The sequence below is a fragment of the Microtus oregoni genome, unplaced genomic scaffold, assembly GCF_018167655.1.
Source record: "Microtus oregoni isolate MIOR12 unplaced genomic scaffold, Mior012 000047F_ref0000412, whole genome shotgun sequence".
NCBI lineage: Eukaryota > Metazoa > Chordata > Mammalia > Rodentia > Cricetidae > Microtus > Microtus oregoni.
In genome coordinates this window covers 9,268,641-9,285,596 of record NW_024543221.1, presented here as the reverse complement: position 1 = coordinate 9,285,596, position 16,956 = coordinate 9,268,641, and the positions used below count along the sequence as shown (strand labels likewise).

The 16,956-nt window shown below is 41.2% G+C and overlaps 1 protein-coding gene across 2 annotated transcripts in view; it reads right to left on the bottom strand.

Moving 5' to 3' along the window:
* Positions 1 to 16,956, bottom strand: part of Eprs1 (glutamyl-prolyl-tRNA synthetase 1) — a 69,316-nt gene that overhangs the window by 33,026 nt on the left and 19,334 nt on the right. The window contains exons 9-16 of one of the 2 annotated variants that reach the window (XM_041635368.1): positions 15,185 to 15,356; positions 10,575 to 10,808; positions 10,029 to 10,113; positions 9,129 to 9,188; positions 8,828 to 8,848; positions 4,033 to 4,143; positions 1,330 to 1,466; positions 217 to 424 (exon numbers count right to left, since the gene is read on the bottom strand). In XM_041635368.1, the coding sequence (XP_041491302.1) occupies positions 217 to 424; positions 1,330 to 1,466; positions 4,033 to 4,143; positions 8,828 to 8,848; positions 9,129 to 9,188; positions 10,029 to 10,113; positions 10,575 to 10,808; positions 15,185 to 15,356 (1,028 nt within the window). The remainder of the gene's footprint in view (positions 1 to 216; positions 425 to 1,329; positions 1,467 to 4,032; positions 4,144 to 8,827; positions 8,849 to 9,128; positions 9,189 to 10,028; positions 10,114 to 10,574; positions 10,809 to 15,184; positions 15,357 to 16,956) is intronic. The other variant, XM_041635369.1, reaches the window with a different exon arrangement.

Below are 16,956 nucleotides of genomic sequence, written 5' to 3'. Positions count from 1 at the left end.
ATGTAGCCCAGGCTGCCCATCAACTCATGATCTTCCTGCCTCAAACCCCTACATGCTGGGATTACTGGCATGAGCCATCAGCCCAGGTACATCTTTATATTGAAATAAAATTCTACAAGCCCTTCGATTTAGGCTAAGAAACTAAAACATTGAAAATGAGCTTTCCAAATGCTAGAGTTTGTGTGCGAAAGGATGAGGTCTGGTGTCTTCGGGTACCTTGCTGTCCTTGTTGACGTACTGCTTGAAGTCCTCATCCTTCCCTAGCACTGGCTTTGTAATCAAATGCTCGTAAGTGACACAGACTGCTGGGATAGGGAGAGCGTGTGAGGTCTCAGCAAGCCAAGTGATCTTGGTTGTTTTCTTGTAGTCTTTATTTTCCAAATTCAATTTTGCATCCAGAGATGTAATTTTTCCATCTGCATTTCTACATAAAAGATCAAAAAAGAATTCAAAGGAATGAAAGTAAAATGCTAGAAATGTTTTACTCTGTAGTAAATGGAAGAATTCTCCTCTTTGGAAAAACTCAAACATCTATCTTAATTTTTAATGTATGTCTGACAGACATTAGTCATATGGATGAAACAAACTACTGTCAGAAAACTACTAATGTGCTGGAGCTCAGATGTGCACACAGCTGCTGAGAATACAAACACACTTAGGAATTTAAAGTCACCAGCTCTACCAAGCACTATAAACCTGCAATGCTAAATTAACAATTACAGGGAAGTGTATGACAATGACCACATAATTAACAAGCACAGGCAACTATATGACATAATTAAGATTTCAGAACTCACATAAATCTTAAACCTGGTACATTTAAATAATCTGAAAACCTGTAGAACATAATATATACTAGAAAAGTAAAGTTCATCATTAACATTGGCTAATCTACTATAAATGTTTAGCTGAAGATAAAATATATAAAGATTACATATATAAATCCTATCCAAAGGATCCTTCAGCAATTACTGAATGAGATGCTATCAAAAGGCTCCGTAACAAACAAGAAACCTACTGTGCACACACAGCAGCTCAGAACCAGCTGTAACTCTAGTTACAGATCACCTGATGCCCTCTCCTGACTTCTGGGGGCACAAAGCACCACACGCTGCACATACATTCATGTAGACAAAATACTCAAAGACAAAAATAAAAACACCTAAATCTAAACACCAAACTTCCAGTGTCTCCATCTGGGCAAATTTACCAGTCAGCAGAACCAGTGTCAAGGACACCAGCCAGGGTCTGAATTAGATAATGTTTAATACAGAAATAAAATTGAAAGACTTTTTCCCCACACAGTTGAAAAATAAATAAAACTCTTACTTGTGTATTTTAGTAATGTTGATGTTGCCCCAGTTTATAAATGTGACCATCTCACCCTCTGAGAAAGTCTCTGCATCGGCTCCTTCTATGAAAACCTTCGGACTATACCACACAGGCTTCAAACCAACATCAGGGTTCTGAATGACAAAAAGAAAAGCAGGATTTGAGTTGAGCAACAAACTACTGAACTCTGAGTACAGCATACAAATCCTTCCCTTCCCCATTGTATCTTTACCAGAGTTCCTCCACATTACAGTTGAAAGCTTGTTTTGTTAAACTAGGTAGGAACGGCAAGTTTTACCCGAGTTCCCAATTCTGTTCTTGCATCAACAGTTCACAGCTGTAACACAGGACCACTCACTATAGTAGAGCTACACCAGGCAGCCTATCCCAAATGCTTCCAGCCTAAAGGAGCCACTGACTGCAGGACTGAAAGCACAGCATTCACTCCCACCACCAGAATATGCCATGCAATCCTGAGTCTCACTACTGCTGTATCAAAGGAGAAAATAATCATTTCCACAGAACGCTATCAGACAGCAGATGTAAACCTTTGGAAGAAAAGAATAAAGCTTTTGTGTTTTAGAAGACAAATTTTGAGAAAGTACCATGTATATGTAGGCAGGAAAATGACCTGCCTTACACTGTGGATCACATGAAGAAAGAGGTGAAGACTCAAAAGAACACCTCTCCTAGCTCCAATCTTTAGACATGAGTGCATGACCTGGAGTAAGCTACAGAAACCAGGCAGAGGAAAAGGATCATTTCAGGGGTAAAGGAACAAGGGAGGGTAGAAGCAGGGTACAAGCTCCCTAAAAGTGAAAATGGGAAAAATGGGGGAGGGCTCTAATTGGGAGAAAGGGAGATAAATACAGAAAGAGGGAGTAAGAATGTCTGAAAGGTGCTCATACTATAATTATCTGCCTAACAAAAAAACCTAACAGTGGGAACTAGAAGCCTTTGAGTTGTTGGTCAGTGTTGTCCAAGAGACCGCCAGCATTATAGGCTATTATTGGTTATTGCCCTTGACTGCCTAGCTCACAGAGGTACATTCCTATTGCTATAGATACCATACACTTCAGACATAGGGCCCAGTTGGAACTAACCTGAAAGGTCCCTTTCTGAGGGCAAGCTTTCAAGGCACCAGAATGTGCCATGAAAGCTTCCAACAGAGGGAAGCAACCAACAGGTCTACCTATGAACCACAGTAACAACAGGTAAGGCACTATAGCCCCGAGGGTACATGAGTGACCCACGTATCTGGCAGTAACCAACAGCTCTCTACTTGGACTGAAGGTCCACTTAACAAATCATTTTGGTACTGGAAACCTAGCCAACGACCTGGAGATGGTAAAGTCATGGATCTCACAGGAGACCCTACAACTGATACTTTACTAACCCAGCATAACCTCTAAGTACATTCTAAATGTTTATCCTTGTACCCACAGACAAGCTAGTTCTTTCCATTAGAGGACAATTCTCTGTGCAACAGACAGAGAGCCCACTACAGAAAATTACATCCAGTCAAATGCAGAGCTCAGTCCAACTGGTACATCTACTGCACAACTCAGTCACCCGAGGCTCAGAGACCACTGCAGAAGAGAGAGCTGTAAGATTGTAAGAGTCGGGAAAAGGGAGTTTGCTGCGAGTGTTTCTCCTAGAAACATCAGAAAAGCTACGTCCATGAAGTCTCACCAGCACTGCTGTCTAAACATGAGCTGAACAAGGACGTCACAACAGACGCTAACGTGGAAGAGGAAGAGCTCATGCGGCCTCAACATGGACAAAGAGCTATGGGCAACTAAGGAATAATGAGAGTGGGAGAAGTGGCTTCCCCAGAAAAGAGCACACCAATTTTACACACACACACACACACACACACACACACCAATTAATGAAAACGAGGCCATGCATCTGAAAGAGCACGGGGTTTATGCGAGGGTTTGGAAGGAGGAAATGATGTCATCTCAAAAACTAAAATAATAACAAAATTGCAAACCTAAGTAGTCTCTAATTCCTTTTCGGGGAAAAAAGGAGCATGATGCATGTTTGTTTGGATTTAGTCTTGTCCTAATCTCATTTTAAGCCAAAGTTTGAAAAGTAACAATTTATAGTAATAAAGTTTACTTTAGTTCATGACAAGAAAGAAAAAAAATGCCTTCTTCATTAAGCTTCGGGACTTTAAAAAATTTATTACATTTACTTGCTGACTGACAACAATGAATGTGTGTGCACATGTGATCTAATGACTGAAAGACAAAGGTGTAATGTTGAAGGAAGAGGTACGGCCAGGTGATGGTGGTTCACACATTTAATTCCAGCACTTGGGAGGCAGAGGCAGGCGGATCTCTGTGAGTTCCAGACAGGCTCCAAAGCTACAGAGAAACCCTGTCTCGGAAGACAAACAAACAAACAAAGAGGTACCATAGCTTCCATCCACACAGGTAAGAATGTGAACTCTAACACCTCCTTTCAGAATGCCTCTAAGAAGGAAAAAGAAAGGCCTCCTCACATATTACTAAGCTGTCTTTCCGTAAGAGAAAGTAAAAGCTGACTGAACTGTCCTATGCTGGGCATTGCTCGTGAAACAAATTACTTCAGCGGGAAATTCACACAAAGCTTTGTTCTAGCTGCTATCAAAACTTGATAAATAGCATGAGACAAAATATCACAGAACCAGAAGAGAACACAGTGCAGGGCGACCTTGGGGTGTCTGGCTACTTCCTTCATCTCCTCCTGTGCGTCTGGGATGTGCACTGGAACGACTTCCTTCTTCAGCAATGCAACATACCGCGGAGCCACCGGGTCAATAACCTGCAACAAACATCCCCATGTACATACTGAAATACATAGTAACACATCATAAATAAAGAGTAACAGCACAGGAATACTAACTGGTTTTATTTGTTACTGCATTTACTAATTTTTATCCGTTAATTCTTTCATATTTAGTTTATCTATTACTTCTATTTACTGTCACTCAAGTAAAGTTTAAAAAGAGAAATGAAAAAAACTGATTACAAACCAAGAGACACAGAAGATTTAAGATTTTCTTCCCCCAAATTACTACTGGCAGGTAAAAAGAAACTGAAGAAAACAAGTCGGAAATATTTTGAAAATAATCTTTAAGTCTAGCAGTTTTAGAAATGAGGAGAATCCTGTGAGGATTTATAAATTCAGATCTAAAGGTAATCTGATATTCAGTCTTGCATTGCTGGAGAGACATCCACTCGAAGAGACAGAGGCATTAAGAGTTTCAGGTATCGCTTCTATAACCGGCTAAGCACCATCTAAAGCAGAATAGCATTAGGTCACTATAATAAGGCAACCCTGTAGTTTAAAGAACAGACAAAGTGATCCTATTGAGCTACATGCCACACTCAAGGTGGGGCTCTATACTGCAAAGTAAGAAATCTAAAAGACATCTGGTCTCAAGTTTTGGAAAGGGACACACACAGAGAAACCACTACATGCCCAAATCTAACACATACTTGGCACAGACAGGCACTCAGTGAGTATCTGCAGATTAACCGAATGAATGGTCTTTTAACTGTGTTACTACCCGTTCTAGCTCCTCTTCTGGAGCCAGTGAACAGAACCCACGGATCCCGTACAACGCAAGTGCTGAGATACTGAGCACCTGGGAGAGAAAGGAGCACAAAGGCACATGCAGAGCTGGGCTTGGTTTCTCACACCGAGGTCCTTGTACTGGGGAGGCCGCTGAGTTAAGGGGAAGACCCTTCCTTTAATAAATAAATGGGTACACAGACAAATGGATTAACAAATGCAGTCAGACAATATTTCAAACTCTGAGAAGCTTAATTCCATTCACTGCCGCTAACTTCCTCACCTTGCAAAACTGTCAAAAGTGAACATGGTCGCATATGCCTTTAATTCCAGCATTCAGGAGGCAGAAAAAGGAGGATGTCTATGAGTTTAAGACCATCCTGGTCAACACAAGTTCCAGGACACCCAAAGCTATGTTGACAATCTCAAAATTCCAAAACTGAGAAAGGTGGGGACGGACAGGTTCCATAGCTGGCTAGTCACCTAAGGAGTTGCCTGCACAGAATTTTAGGCTGCCTAGAAAAGTATGACTCCAATGGTCTAGACAAAGTCTGGAGATTTTTTTTTAAAAATCATTCTACAAAATTTTTCAAGTAAGTATGGAGAACCATGAATTATTTAAAAATTGGGAATGATAGCCAGAAATGGTAGAGCACTACTGTTAACTTTAACTACTTTAGAAACTGAGGCAAGAGCATCACTTCAACCCAGGGGCAGAGACCAGCCTGGGCAACCTAGAGAGGCTTCATCTTAAAAAACAGAGGGGGGAGGGAAGAGAAAGAGAGAGAGAGAGAAAGAGAGAGAGAGAGAGAGAGAGAGAGAGAGAGAGAGAGAGAGTTCCTTTCAGCTCTAAAATTGCATATTTCTTAAGACTCTGGTCCAGTGGTTTTCAAATGACCCCAGAAGAGCATCACAGGGTGAATCTGAAATGTCCCGGGTTTACGCTTGAGCACTGCTCAGCGGCACTGCTACGATGGCTGTAGAACATTTAAGTGAGGAGTCTGGCTGTAGCACACAGGTCATTAGAGAAGGTTATAGCCACAGCCTCCCAAAAGAGTATCACCACCTGGGAATGGCCTGTGAAGGACATCACACAACACAAGAACAGAGGAGGAAAGGAGTGGACGATGATGGTGTAAAGCCCTTTCCAGACTTTCTCTATTAGCTCTAGAGCCTGACATCCAGGACCTTCACACTTAAGAGGTGACAAAAAAGAACTCCTCTGGGAAAACTGCCGGTTAAAAGGGAGGTCTGAAGTTACTACATGGGGGGAGATGGGTCAATGCTTAAGAGCTACTCTTCCAGAAGACCTGGGTTCTATCTCTAGCACACTCAGGGCAGCTCACAACTGGCTGTAAATTCAGATCCAGAGAATCCGGTGCCTCTGTTGGCAATAAGCGCACATGTAGAGCAAGACATGTATGTGGACCAAACATCCTTACTCCATAAAATAAAATTAAAATTAAAATCTTAAATTTAAAAATTAAGCCAGGTGGTGATGGTGTCCACCTTTAATCCCAACACGCAAGAGGCATAGGCAGGCGGATCTCTGTGAGTTCAAGACCAGTTCCAGAACAGGCTCCAAAGAAATCCTGTCTCAAAACAAAACAAAAATTTTAAAACAAATTATTGAAAGATTTTCATTTTTAAAGTCACTACATTGAGTTCTTCTCATCAGCCCAGCCAGTATATCCTAAGGAAAGTTAAGCTTCTGCTCTTCAACTTCTCATCATTTCTGTTACACCCTTATTAAAGCCAAAGATGATGAGACACTACCACTAATGCTAAAACCATGAACCGTGAATACAAAGCTATTTTTAAAGGTCTCTGAAATATAACAATACAAATGAGAAATTCAACAGGTAGAGTCATAAATCAAGAGGGGAAATAAAACTGGAGGCCCAATGTCTGCACATGTCCAGAAAGAAGAGGCTGGCTGAGGCTTGGTGGCCGAGCACCAGAACTGTGCGCAGACATGGGAAGACAGGGGAGCGAGCACAGGAAAGAGAGGGAAGAAAAAAGGAAAAGAATTTACACATGCTGCAATTCAACACCTGAGAGGCAGGAAATCACTCTAAGTTTGAGGCCAGGCAGACTACACATTAGGACTATCTCAAAAGACAAAGGGAAGTGTGTTAAAAAACAAACAAACAACAACAACAACAAAAAAAACCCCTCAGAACCGAAGGAATGAGTCAGTTTCTAGGCTAGAACTCACATGTTGTTTCAATGGATATGATGAAAACAGACCCATACACCAAGGAATACTAAAATTTCCAGGTAAAAGAACAGGTCCTAGCCAGGCATGGTAGCCCACAGACTGAAGCAGGAAGATCCTGGGCTACAGATTAAGACCCTGTCTCAGAAATAAAGCCATCACATATACCAGGTCACAAGCCTGGCACAGAGGTAAGCACCCACAGACCCTGTCGTTACTTAGGAGGCTGAAGTAGGATGACTACTTTGCATCTGCAAGATCTAGATTGGTCCAAGCAGCACAGTGAGCTTTCCTCTCTAAAAGATCCCTTTTAAAATGTCTCAGTAGGTCTCTTTATTCCATCCAGAGTGCAGAACAAAAGGACGGTTAGAGGAAGTGACAGCTAGCAGGGTAACGCATGCATGCCTGCAGTCCCAGCTCCTAGGGAGACTGAGCTAGGAGGACCACTTAAAGAGACCAGTTGGGCAACACAGAGACCCAATACAAACAAAACAAAACTGTCCAGGAAACAGGTGATCCATCACAGAAAGAACAAAAAGAAAATCCCAGGGTGATGTGAAAGATCTGGGAGTGCATCTCTGCCCCCAAAGTAAGAGAGCTCCAGCACACGCCGCCGCCAGAGCAGCACAAAAGATTCTGGCAAAGACATCTAAGAGTAAGTTAAAGAACATATGAAGTGCCTGAACAGCTCGAAGGACCATGACAACTTCACGGACTCCAAGAACTAGGAGTCAGGAAATGGGGGGGGAAGCAGGTAAAATAAAACAAGTGATAGAAGAAAATCAAATTGCTATGAGCAAAGACCAAAATGTCATTTCCCATCACAGAAAGACAACTGAAGAAAACCCCACTAGCATCCCCCGTATGGACAACCAACACCACAAGAGTCAACTGAAAACTCAACAGATTCTCTATAGGGAGGGAAGTGGAAGGGAAAAGTCCACCGAATCTTGTGACCCAGAGAAATACATTTCATATATTTGAAATAAATACATAAAGCTTGATTAAAACTTAGACTTAAAAAGGCTGAGTTTAAAAAGGCACACAAATATTAACTTGCTTGTAAATTCTACTTGTGTTTGTTATTAGTAACTGCAGCAACAGAAAGAACCAATTAATGATTCCTTAATATATAAAAAATTCACTAAAAGTAAAAAAACTAAATAAATTCAAGACACATGCGAGACAAGCAACTACTTGATGCAAGACATCAGCACAGCCGGGCAGCAACGTCCAGGAAGGATTTACAGAACACAATCACAGAAACCGCAGTGCAGAATGTGCATTCAAACAATTCGCCTTATTATAGTGCCCAAGCATCTGCTTCCAATTAGGGATTGACAATGTCAATATGCATGGTTCCTGGTTTGATTTCCAATTAAGAAAGCTTTGGGTTGTTTTTTTTTTTTCCCAAGCTGAAAGCACAGCAATTGTTAGCGAACCTTCATTACAACTCAATACAACAGGCAATTTTAACTCTTATGTCCTCTCAGCACACAAAGGAACAGCAGAATGGATTTAGCCAAGTCTCCCTTTGCCACAAAGAACAGAGGACACATTTGGCAAACTAGGGATGATGCACTGTCAACAGGTCTGTTGAGCAAGTCGCTACAGAAATGTGATTGTGCTTCAATGCTGTATAGATCCTCGGGCTATAACACGTACTATGTTCACTACAGCCATGTTTAAGGCAATACAAGGATGAAGTGATACCTTCTTACAGAGAGCTCGCAGCTTGAAAGCAGAAAAATGAAATGCAGAGTGTTCGTAAAAGGTTTAAGGAAAAACTATTACCATTTCCCATAAATCCGAGTTTGTTGCTTCAATAATTGTTCCTTGCTGGGGTGATTAGTAGGCTTAGTGCCTTTATGCACTTAGAGAAGGAAAACATTCCATTTTCCTGAAAGACTGCACAATGATACACTGTTCAGAGGGCCTGATCTCTGCTATAAGCACACCAGTGAGTTCTGCGTGTCTATTACTCAAGAGCGAGCAGAGGAAGGGCAGTAGGTACCTTTTTGTTAAATGCCCAGATTTTGTCCCATTCCATGTTCACAACAGACCTCGAGGAGCCCTAGAAAAGCAATAAAAACAGTTTAAGGATAAGAAATACCAAGTAGAGGGCTGACACAATGACTCATTGGGTAAAGATGTGTGTCACCATTCTAACAACCTAAGTTTAGTCCCTGGGACTAACATAGTGGAAGGAGAGAATGATGTCCTAAAAGGTGTCCTCTGACCTCCATGTTTATGCACACATACTAAATATAAACTAAAAATTAACAAATAATCAGAAGATTTGCTTCAAGTCAAGCATGCTTAGAATAAAAAACAAACAATAGTTGCAAATTTACTCTACTGAAATTGAAACCTTAGTGTGTAGCCTTAACAGTAGTTTATTGTTGGAAGCCTTCCTGTAGGCTGGCCAGAGTTGACACTTGACTCCCACTGCATGGAAATACTTTTGTCCCAATTTTTTACTATAAAACATTAACTCATTCCCTTTAGAGTAGCAAAGTCTACTCGTAGGTAGGCATGGTGGAATGTGCCTGTAAGCAAGCCTAGCACCGGAGAGAAAAAGACCTCTATAGACTTAAGGCCAACCCGATCTACAGAGCAATTCCCAAGCCACCAGGGATACACAGTAAGACTGGAGGGTGGGGAAGGGAACCCATCCTGGATGGTGTAGGATTACGTCTGTAAACCCAACACTTAAGAAACTAAGGCAGGAAGGTCACCAGAAGTTCAAGGTCATCACGAGCTACAGAATAAATCCATATCTCAAAATGAACAAGTCTCACAGTGAACGTGGTGACACAAACATGAATAGGAAGAACAGAGGTAACAACGAAAAGGGATATTAATAAGAATTGCTTGGAAAGCCAGAGAAGCTGGAAAAGAAACAATAACTTGCCTGAGCAGCGATGAATTGCTTCAGCCCCTCGACTGTCATCCCTCTTCTCAGAACCCCGCGCACTGTAGGAAACCGAGGGTCATCCCTGGAAACAGCACACTGTTAAGCAGATGTCTACATTTCTTGACTACAGAGAGAAGATTCCTAAGGAATACTAAATTATATTCAGAAGAACACCCAGTTGAGAGAAAAATCTCAGTCACACTTCTGAGTTGAAGATGTAGAGGGTGATGACCATCTCTATGAAAGATCAGTTACAACCACTCTTGATTAATGCTAAGATCCACACCCAGAGGACGTGCCAAGCGCACTTCTCATTTTCCTATGCCATGGTCACTGCAGACAACACATGCTACGGCATCTAAATCAAGGGAGAGGGAGAACCTAAGGCAGTGGCTGAATCAGAGATGAATTAGGACTCTTTCAGGCTCACAGGTCTATCCACTACTACTTCCCAGTCAAACCTGACACCTACAAGTAGTTAAAAAAAACTCTCTGCTACAGCAAAGCCTGACTGCTGTCAACTCCAAGCGATATTAGACATACCATCCGTCCACTAGTCCTTCATTGACAAACCATGTGAGTTTTCTTTTAGACAGCACTGTGTTGTTGAGGTTTAAGCGACTGTATTCCCAGATGTATGGCTTCCTTATGCCTAAAGCTTCAATAATCCAATAGAATTGCTCATCTCTGTCATGGTATTCTGTTGTCCTCAAGGCATGAGTAACACCTTCAATGCTGTCCACTATAGGGCAGGCAAAGTCATATGTTGGATAAACACTAAGAGAAAAAAAGAGAATGTTTTCCTGAATAAACAGACTATTTTATCTTCCTCATCTTAAACATTAGCAGCGTGCTCATTTAAAATACAATTCCTTACATACTAAAGAGCCGTTTTTGTTTTGCTGGACATGGTGGTTCACACTTGTATTACCAACCTTTGGGAGGATGGCAGCAGAAAGATCATTACAGACTCCAGGCCAACCTGAGCTATATAAAATACACTATTTAAACACACACACACACACACACACACACACACACACCAACCAAGAAAACAAAAAGATAACAATGTTTTGATGTATCTGAGAATTATGAGGTAGAAAATAAACATTTTTAACTGTTATTTTTATTTTGTCTTTTCAGGATTTTGCCTGCATATGTATGTGCAATACCGGCTAAGGCCAGAAGGGAGCAGTGGATAACCTGGAACTGGAGTGAGCTGTCATGGGCTGCTGGGAATCCAAGTCCTTTAGAAGAACTTCCAAGCTCTTGACCACTGAACCACCTCTCCAGCCCCACTGGTTTTACTTTTTGAGACAATTCTCACTATATATATATATATATATATATATATATATATATATATATATCTGCCCGGCTGGCCTAGAACTCACTATATAGTCCTGGCTAGCCTTGAGTTAATGAAAATCCTCTACCTCCCAAGCACTGGAATAAGTCAGCAAATTTGCAATTTAATACATAGTTCAGTATTAGTTTCACAAATTCTACAGTACTTCTATAATAGCAAATATATACTGTTCAGGGTCAGTCTGGACTACAAAATGTGACAGATACTGCTTCAAAGGAAGAAGGAATGAACTTTGGTAGGAAGGAAGGAATGAGGGCAGACAGGCAGGCAACAAAAAATTCCATTTAAGATGGAACTTACTTTTCACCCTGTGCTGGGGACTGGACCCAGGATCTTCTGAATGTGAGGTAAGCAATGTAAGCATTGAGCTTCTGCCCAGCTAGATTCCAGAAGGACAGCATTCCCTACACCAGCTGGTAGAGAGCACTTGTCTAGCACATGTAAGGACCTAGGTTTATGGCAGCACCATCAAAGTGGGGGGGGGGGGGGCACTTTAAAAGGTGATTTCTGCTTAAAATGAAGTATGCAATGCATATACAGTGTCAACTTAAATTATTAAAAGATATTATTACATTATGCCTTCAAATTTTTAAGATTCAACTCAAGGGGCTGTAGAGATGGCTCAGTGGCTGTTCTCCCAGAGTACCTAGGTTCAATTTCCAGCACCCACAGGGCAGCTCACAACTGTCTGTAACTTCAAAATACCAATGCATACAAAACAAAACAAAGATTCAACTCAAGACGTAATTATACCAAGCAGAGTAATGCAAATTTGTAATCACAATACCTGAGATGAGGCAGGAAGATCACGAGTTCAAGGTCAGGCTAAACTACACGATGAATCCTTGTTTCAAGCACTACCCACCCCACCCCACCCACCCCATCCCACCCAAAAAACAACAACCCAAACTAAGAATTAACCAGCTGTCAGTCACATCTGCCAATCTGCACAAGGTACAGTGGTTTCATATGCAGTGGCTTTCTTCAGAGACCAAGAAAACAAAAGCAAAATGGCTCATGATTATAATCCCAACACTCTGGGCTGAGGCAGGAGGATCACTGTGAGTTCAAGGCCATCTCATGTCACAAAATAAGACACTTTCTCACCAGGTGATGGTGGCACATACCTTTAATCCGGTGCCTCTGTTGGCAATAAGCACACATGTAGAGTACAGACATGTATGTGGACCAAACATCCTTACTCAATAAAATAAAAATTAAAATCTTAAATTTAAAAATTAAGCCAGGTGGTGATGGTGCACACCTTTAACCAGCATGCGAGAGGCATAGGCAGGTGGACCTCTGTGAGTTCAAGGCCAGCCTGGTCTACAAGAGCTAGTTCCAGGACAGGCTCCAAAGCTACAGAGAAACATTGTCTTGAAAAAGAGACATTTTCTCAAAAACAAAAACAAAAAACAAATGAAATAAACCCCCAATCAAGAAATAAGCAAATGGGGCTGGAGAGATGGCTCAGAGGTTAAGGGCACTGATTGCTCTTCCTGAGGTCCTGAGTTCAATTCCCAGCAACCACATGGTGGCTCACAACCATCTGTAATGAGATCTGGTGCCCTCTTCTGGCAAGTAGGCATACATGCAGACAGAACACTGTATATATAATAAAAATCTTTAAAAGAAAAAAAAAAAGAAATAAGCAAATGAACTGAACAGTTTTATATAACAAGCCAATAAGTATTTTTGAAAGTGTTCAATATCCCTACCACAGAGGAAATAAAATTAAGACTACTTTTGGTACCACGTTATCCAAGTCAGAATGACTACTAACATGAAATCTGACCACAAATGTTGGAGAGAGAAAGGAACCATACTCACTGCTGGTGGGAGTACAAGTTTATACAGCCACTGTGGAAATTAGCTTAGAGATTTCTCAAAAAGTTAAAAATGGGGGGGTGGGGGGAGGGAGGGAGAGCAGCAGAGAAAAATATATGGCTAAAAAAAGTTAAAAATAGTAGTACCATATGACCCAGCTATTTCACTCCCAGGCACATACTTCCTTACACGTGTATGTATACCCCCATGCTACTTTACTCACTATAGCAAATAAATGGAATTAACATAGTTGTCCATCAATTCCATCAGCAGATGATTGGATAATACAAATTTAGTGTATATATAAAAAATAAAATATTATTCAGTGCTAAAGAAAAAATATAATAAAAAATTGCAGGAAAATAAATTGACTTAGAATGTATAATGTGGAACAATGGTCTTTTATCCTGTCACTTGCATTATTTTAAATAAAATGCTGACTGGCCAGTAGCCAGGTAGGAGTTTAGGTGGGGCGACCAGGCAGGAAGTAGAGGTAGGGCAATGAGAATTCTGGGAAGGGGGAAGCGCAGTGTGCAATTGTGGTCCAGACACAGAGCAAGCAAGATGTGACTGCCTTGCCAAAAAAGGTACCGAGCCACATGGCTAACATAGACAAGAATAATAGGCTAATATAAGTTATAAGAGTTAATAAGATGCCTGAGCTACTAGACCAATCAGTTTATAACTAATGTAGACCTCTGTGTGATTTCTTTGGGACTGAAAGACTGTGGGAACCGGGCAGGAGAAAAACATCAGACAACAAAGGGAGGGGGAGGGTCACACAATGTCAGAAAGAAAAACTACATATTATCTCTCACATGAAGAACCTAACCAATAATATATATATATATAATTTACATATATATACATGTATATGTAAACAAATATACACATGGGTACATGTGGAAAATAGAATAAGAATGAGTATCTAATAGGGGTCGAGGAAGGACTGAATGCAGGTAATGGACACAAATTATAAAAAAGGATATAAAGGTAATTGTTTTCGTAGTTCTAACCCTATCATGGATCTTTCATTTTTGGTGGTGCATAGATACATACATAAAGACATATTTAGTAGTGAAAGTGTAAAACACAATGTGAAGCTTCACGACTTCAGGATGGCTATTCTACCACAGAGGAGCATTAACTTGTACAGAATTTGGGTCTGGTACAGTTTTTATAATAAAGTTAATTAAAAGGAAAGAACATATATTCTGCAACTTATTTTACAGAATAAAGACACACTTTAAAGGGTGTCCTATTTAAAGAAAAAGACTTAAAATTACAGATGTTAGTTAGTGGCAGGCCACTCGCCTGGCAAGCATGAGCCCCGAACCAGAAACTTTAAAACAAAAAAAAAAACAAAATATGATAATTTGTGAACAACCTCAAGAAAAAAAAAACAATTAAAACTTTAAACACATGCTCTTTTCTTGGTTTGTTCATATTTCTGTAAATTTTTGTGCTACTATTACTGTGTCAATTTATGCTCAGAAAAAAAATTACAAGAGATAAACATCATTATCTAAAGATATACTTACACACTTAAGTCAGACAGGAAAAACTGCAAAGTGTCAAGAATTTTTAGACAGAAATGCCCGTGTCATGTGTCTGTGTCCCGTCCTGTCTGTGTCCCCCCACTCCCTGCCAAGAGACAGGGTTTCTCAGTAGCTAAGGAGCCAGTCCTGAAACTAGCTTTGTAGACGAGGCTGGCCTTGAACTCACAAAGATCTGTCTGCCTCTGCCTCCCAAGTGCTGGGTTTAAAGGCATGTGCCACCATCGCCTGGTGACAGAAATGTTAAGATAGCTGAGAAAGTCATCCCTGACAGGCTGCATTGCACACCTTCAGAAAAGGCCACTCAGACAACCCACATATGAAGAACAAAAGTGCTGGCTCCCTGACTGATCTGCATCCCCTCCTTCCATGTTCACGCAGGAGCAAAGGGTTGCACTTACTTGTATTTATTCCCAGTTCTTGGGTGGGGCTGGATTTTGCAGCGGTAAAGGGTTGGGTCCCTCATACACCCATTGTTACTACTCATGTCAATTTTTGCTCGTAGGCAACAGGACTGACCAAATTGGCTTCCTTTTTTCATTTCTTCCCACATCTGTAGATTCTTCTCAACAGCTGTAATATAACAGGTATATTCTTATTTATCTGACTGATCTAAGTTTTCATTTTGTGTTGCAGACACATTCCATTGGTTTAAAAACACTGTAGCATTGATAGCTGAGTGCGGTAGAATATGGTGGTGGTAGTCTCCAGCACTCAGGAGGCTGAGGTAGGACGAGACTAAGGAGGGTACTCAGCAAAACCCTATCTCAGAAACAAACAAACCTCAACACCTGTAAGAAACAGACTCTATGAATGCTGCAGAAAAGGTAAGGACAACACATTTTACTGACACAGCATAGGAAGAAGCCCTTTCCTCTTCTGCTGCGCCCCATTTCCCATCAGGGCACGACGAACAGTCAGCCCTTCTCCCACCCCAGCTTTGACACTGTCTTTAAAGTAGAACCATTTCTTCCTTTGCTGCATCACTGCCAGGGGTCCTCCAAAGTCCCTTAGGCACCCAGTATGGCATAGGAAATGCTTGGCTCCAAGAAAATGAAAGATCACAAAAACAGATAATGGTACAAGTCATAAAGGGATTTAGCTTCAAAAAGGACTCTCTATATACTAGGTGGCTTCAGCTCTACCTGTCTCAAAATAACAAAAGCTTATTCCATCAGGATAAGAGAAAACTACTAAACAGTACCTTCCCATGGAAACTTTTGAAGCTATAACACATGTTTCAATTACACTCCGAATAAATACAAATAATTCTCAAAATTTAGTTAACTCCCTTTGAAACTGCAGTTAAAAAAAAAAAAGGTTTACTGTAACAATTTAATTTTACTATGCTTCCCAAATGAGCACTTTAGACTTAAATACAGTGTGGAAGTTCTGACAACAAACTGCACTGAATAAAAGCACCTTGATTTGTGCCAGGTGATGGTAGTGTGCACCACTTTAATCCCAATACTCAGGAGGCAGAGGCAGAGGTGCGGGCAGGCAGAGGAGAGGCAGAGAAGAAGGGGAGAGGTGGAGAGGCAGAAAGGTAGAGGAGAGACAGAGAGGCAGAGGCAAGCAGATCTCTGAGTTTGAGGCCTTCCTCGTCTAGAGGGGGTTTCAGGATAGCCAGAATTGTTACAGAGAAACACTGTCTTGAAAAAACAAACAAACAAAAAAGAAAACAAAACCAAAGCTGGACTTGTAAGCTCAGGGACAAGTCACGAATAAGAAGTCAAGTAGTCTCTTAGGCAGGATGCAGTGATTTATATACTCCATATAACCGGTCAGCCCAGCACAAGGAAGCCAAGGCACGGCACATACTAAACAACAGACTGGGCTATAAGCAGCCTTTCTATTTGTCTGTGACTTTGGAATGTGGAACGCCTCCCATGGGCTCTTTGTGGGAACACCTGAGGCCTAGCTGTTGGCACAGTTTTGGAAGGTTATGGAACTTCTGGTGCAAGATTAGGGTTATACCTTTGAGTGTAATAGTTCAGCATCAATTCTGATCCCACTCAATGCTTCCAAAGCCACCAGCACATAAAGAAGTTACACGGTAAGATCCCAGCAACAATGACAGAGCACTGCTCTCTAATGGTACCCTCTCAAGCTTTTGGCCCTAAGCTGCTTCTGTCAGCTGTGATCACAGCAGTGTAAATAAGTGAAGGAAGCA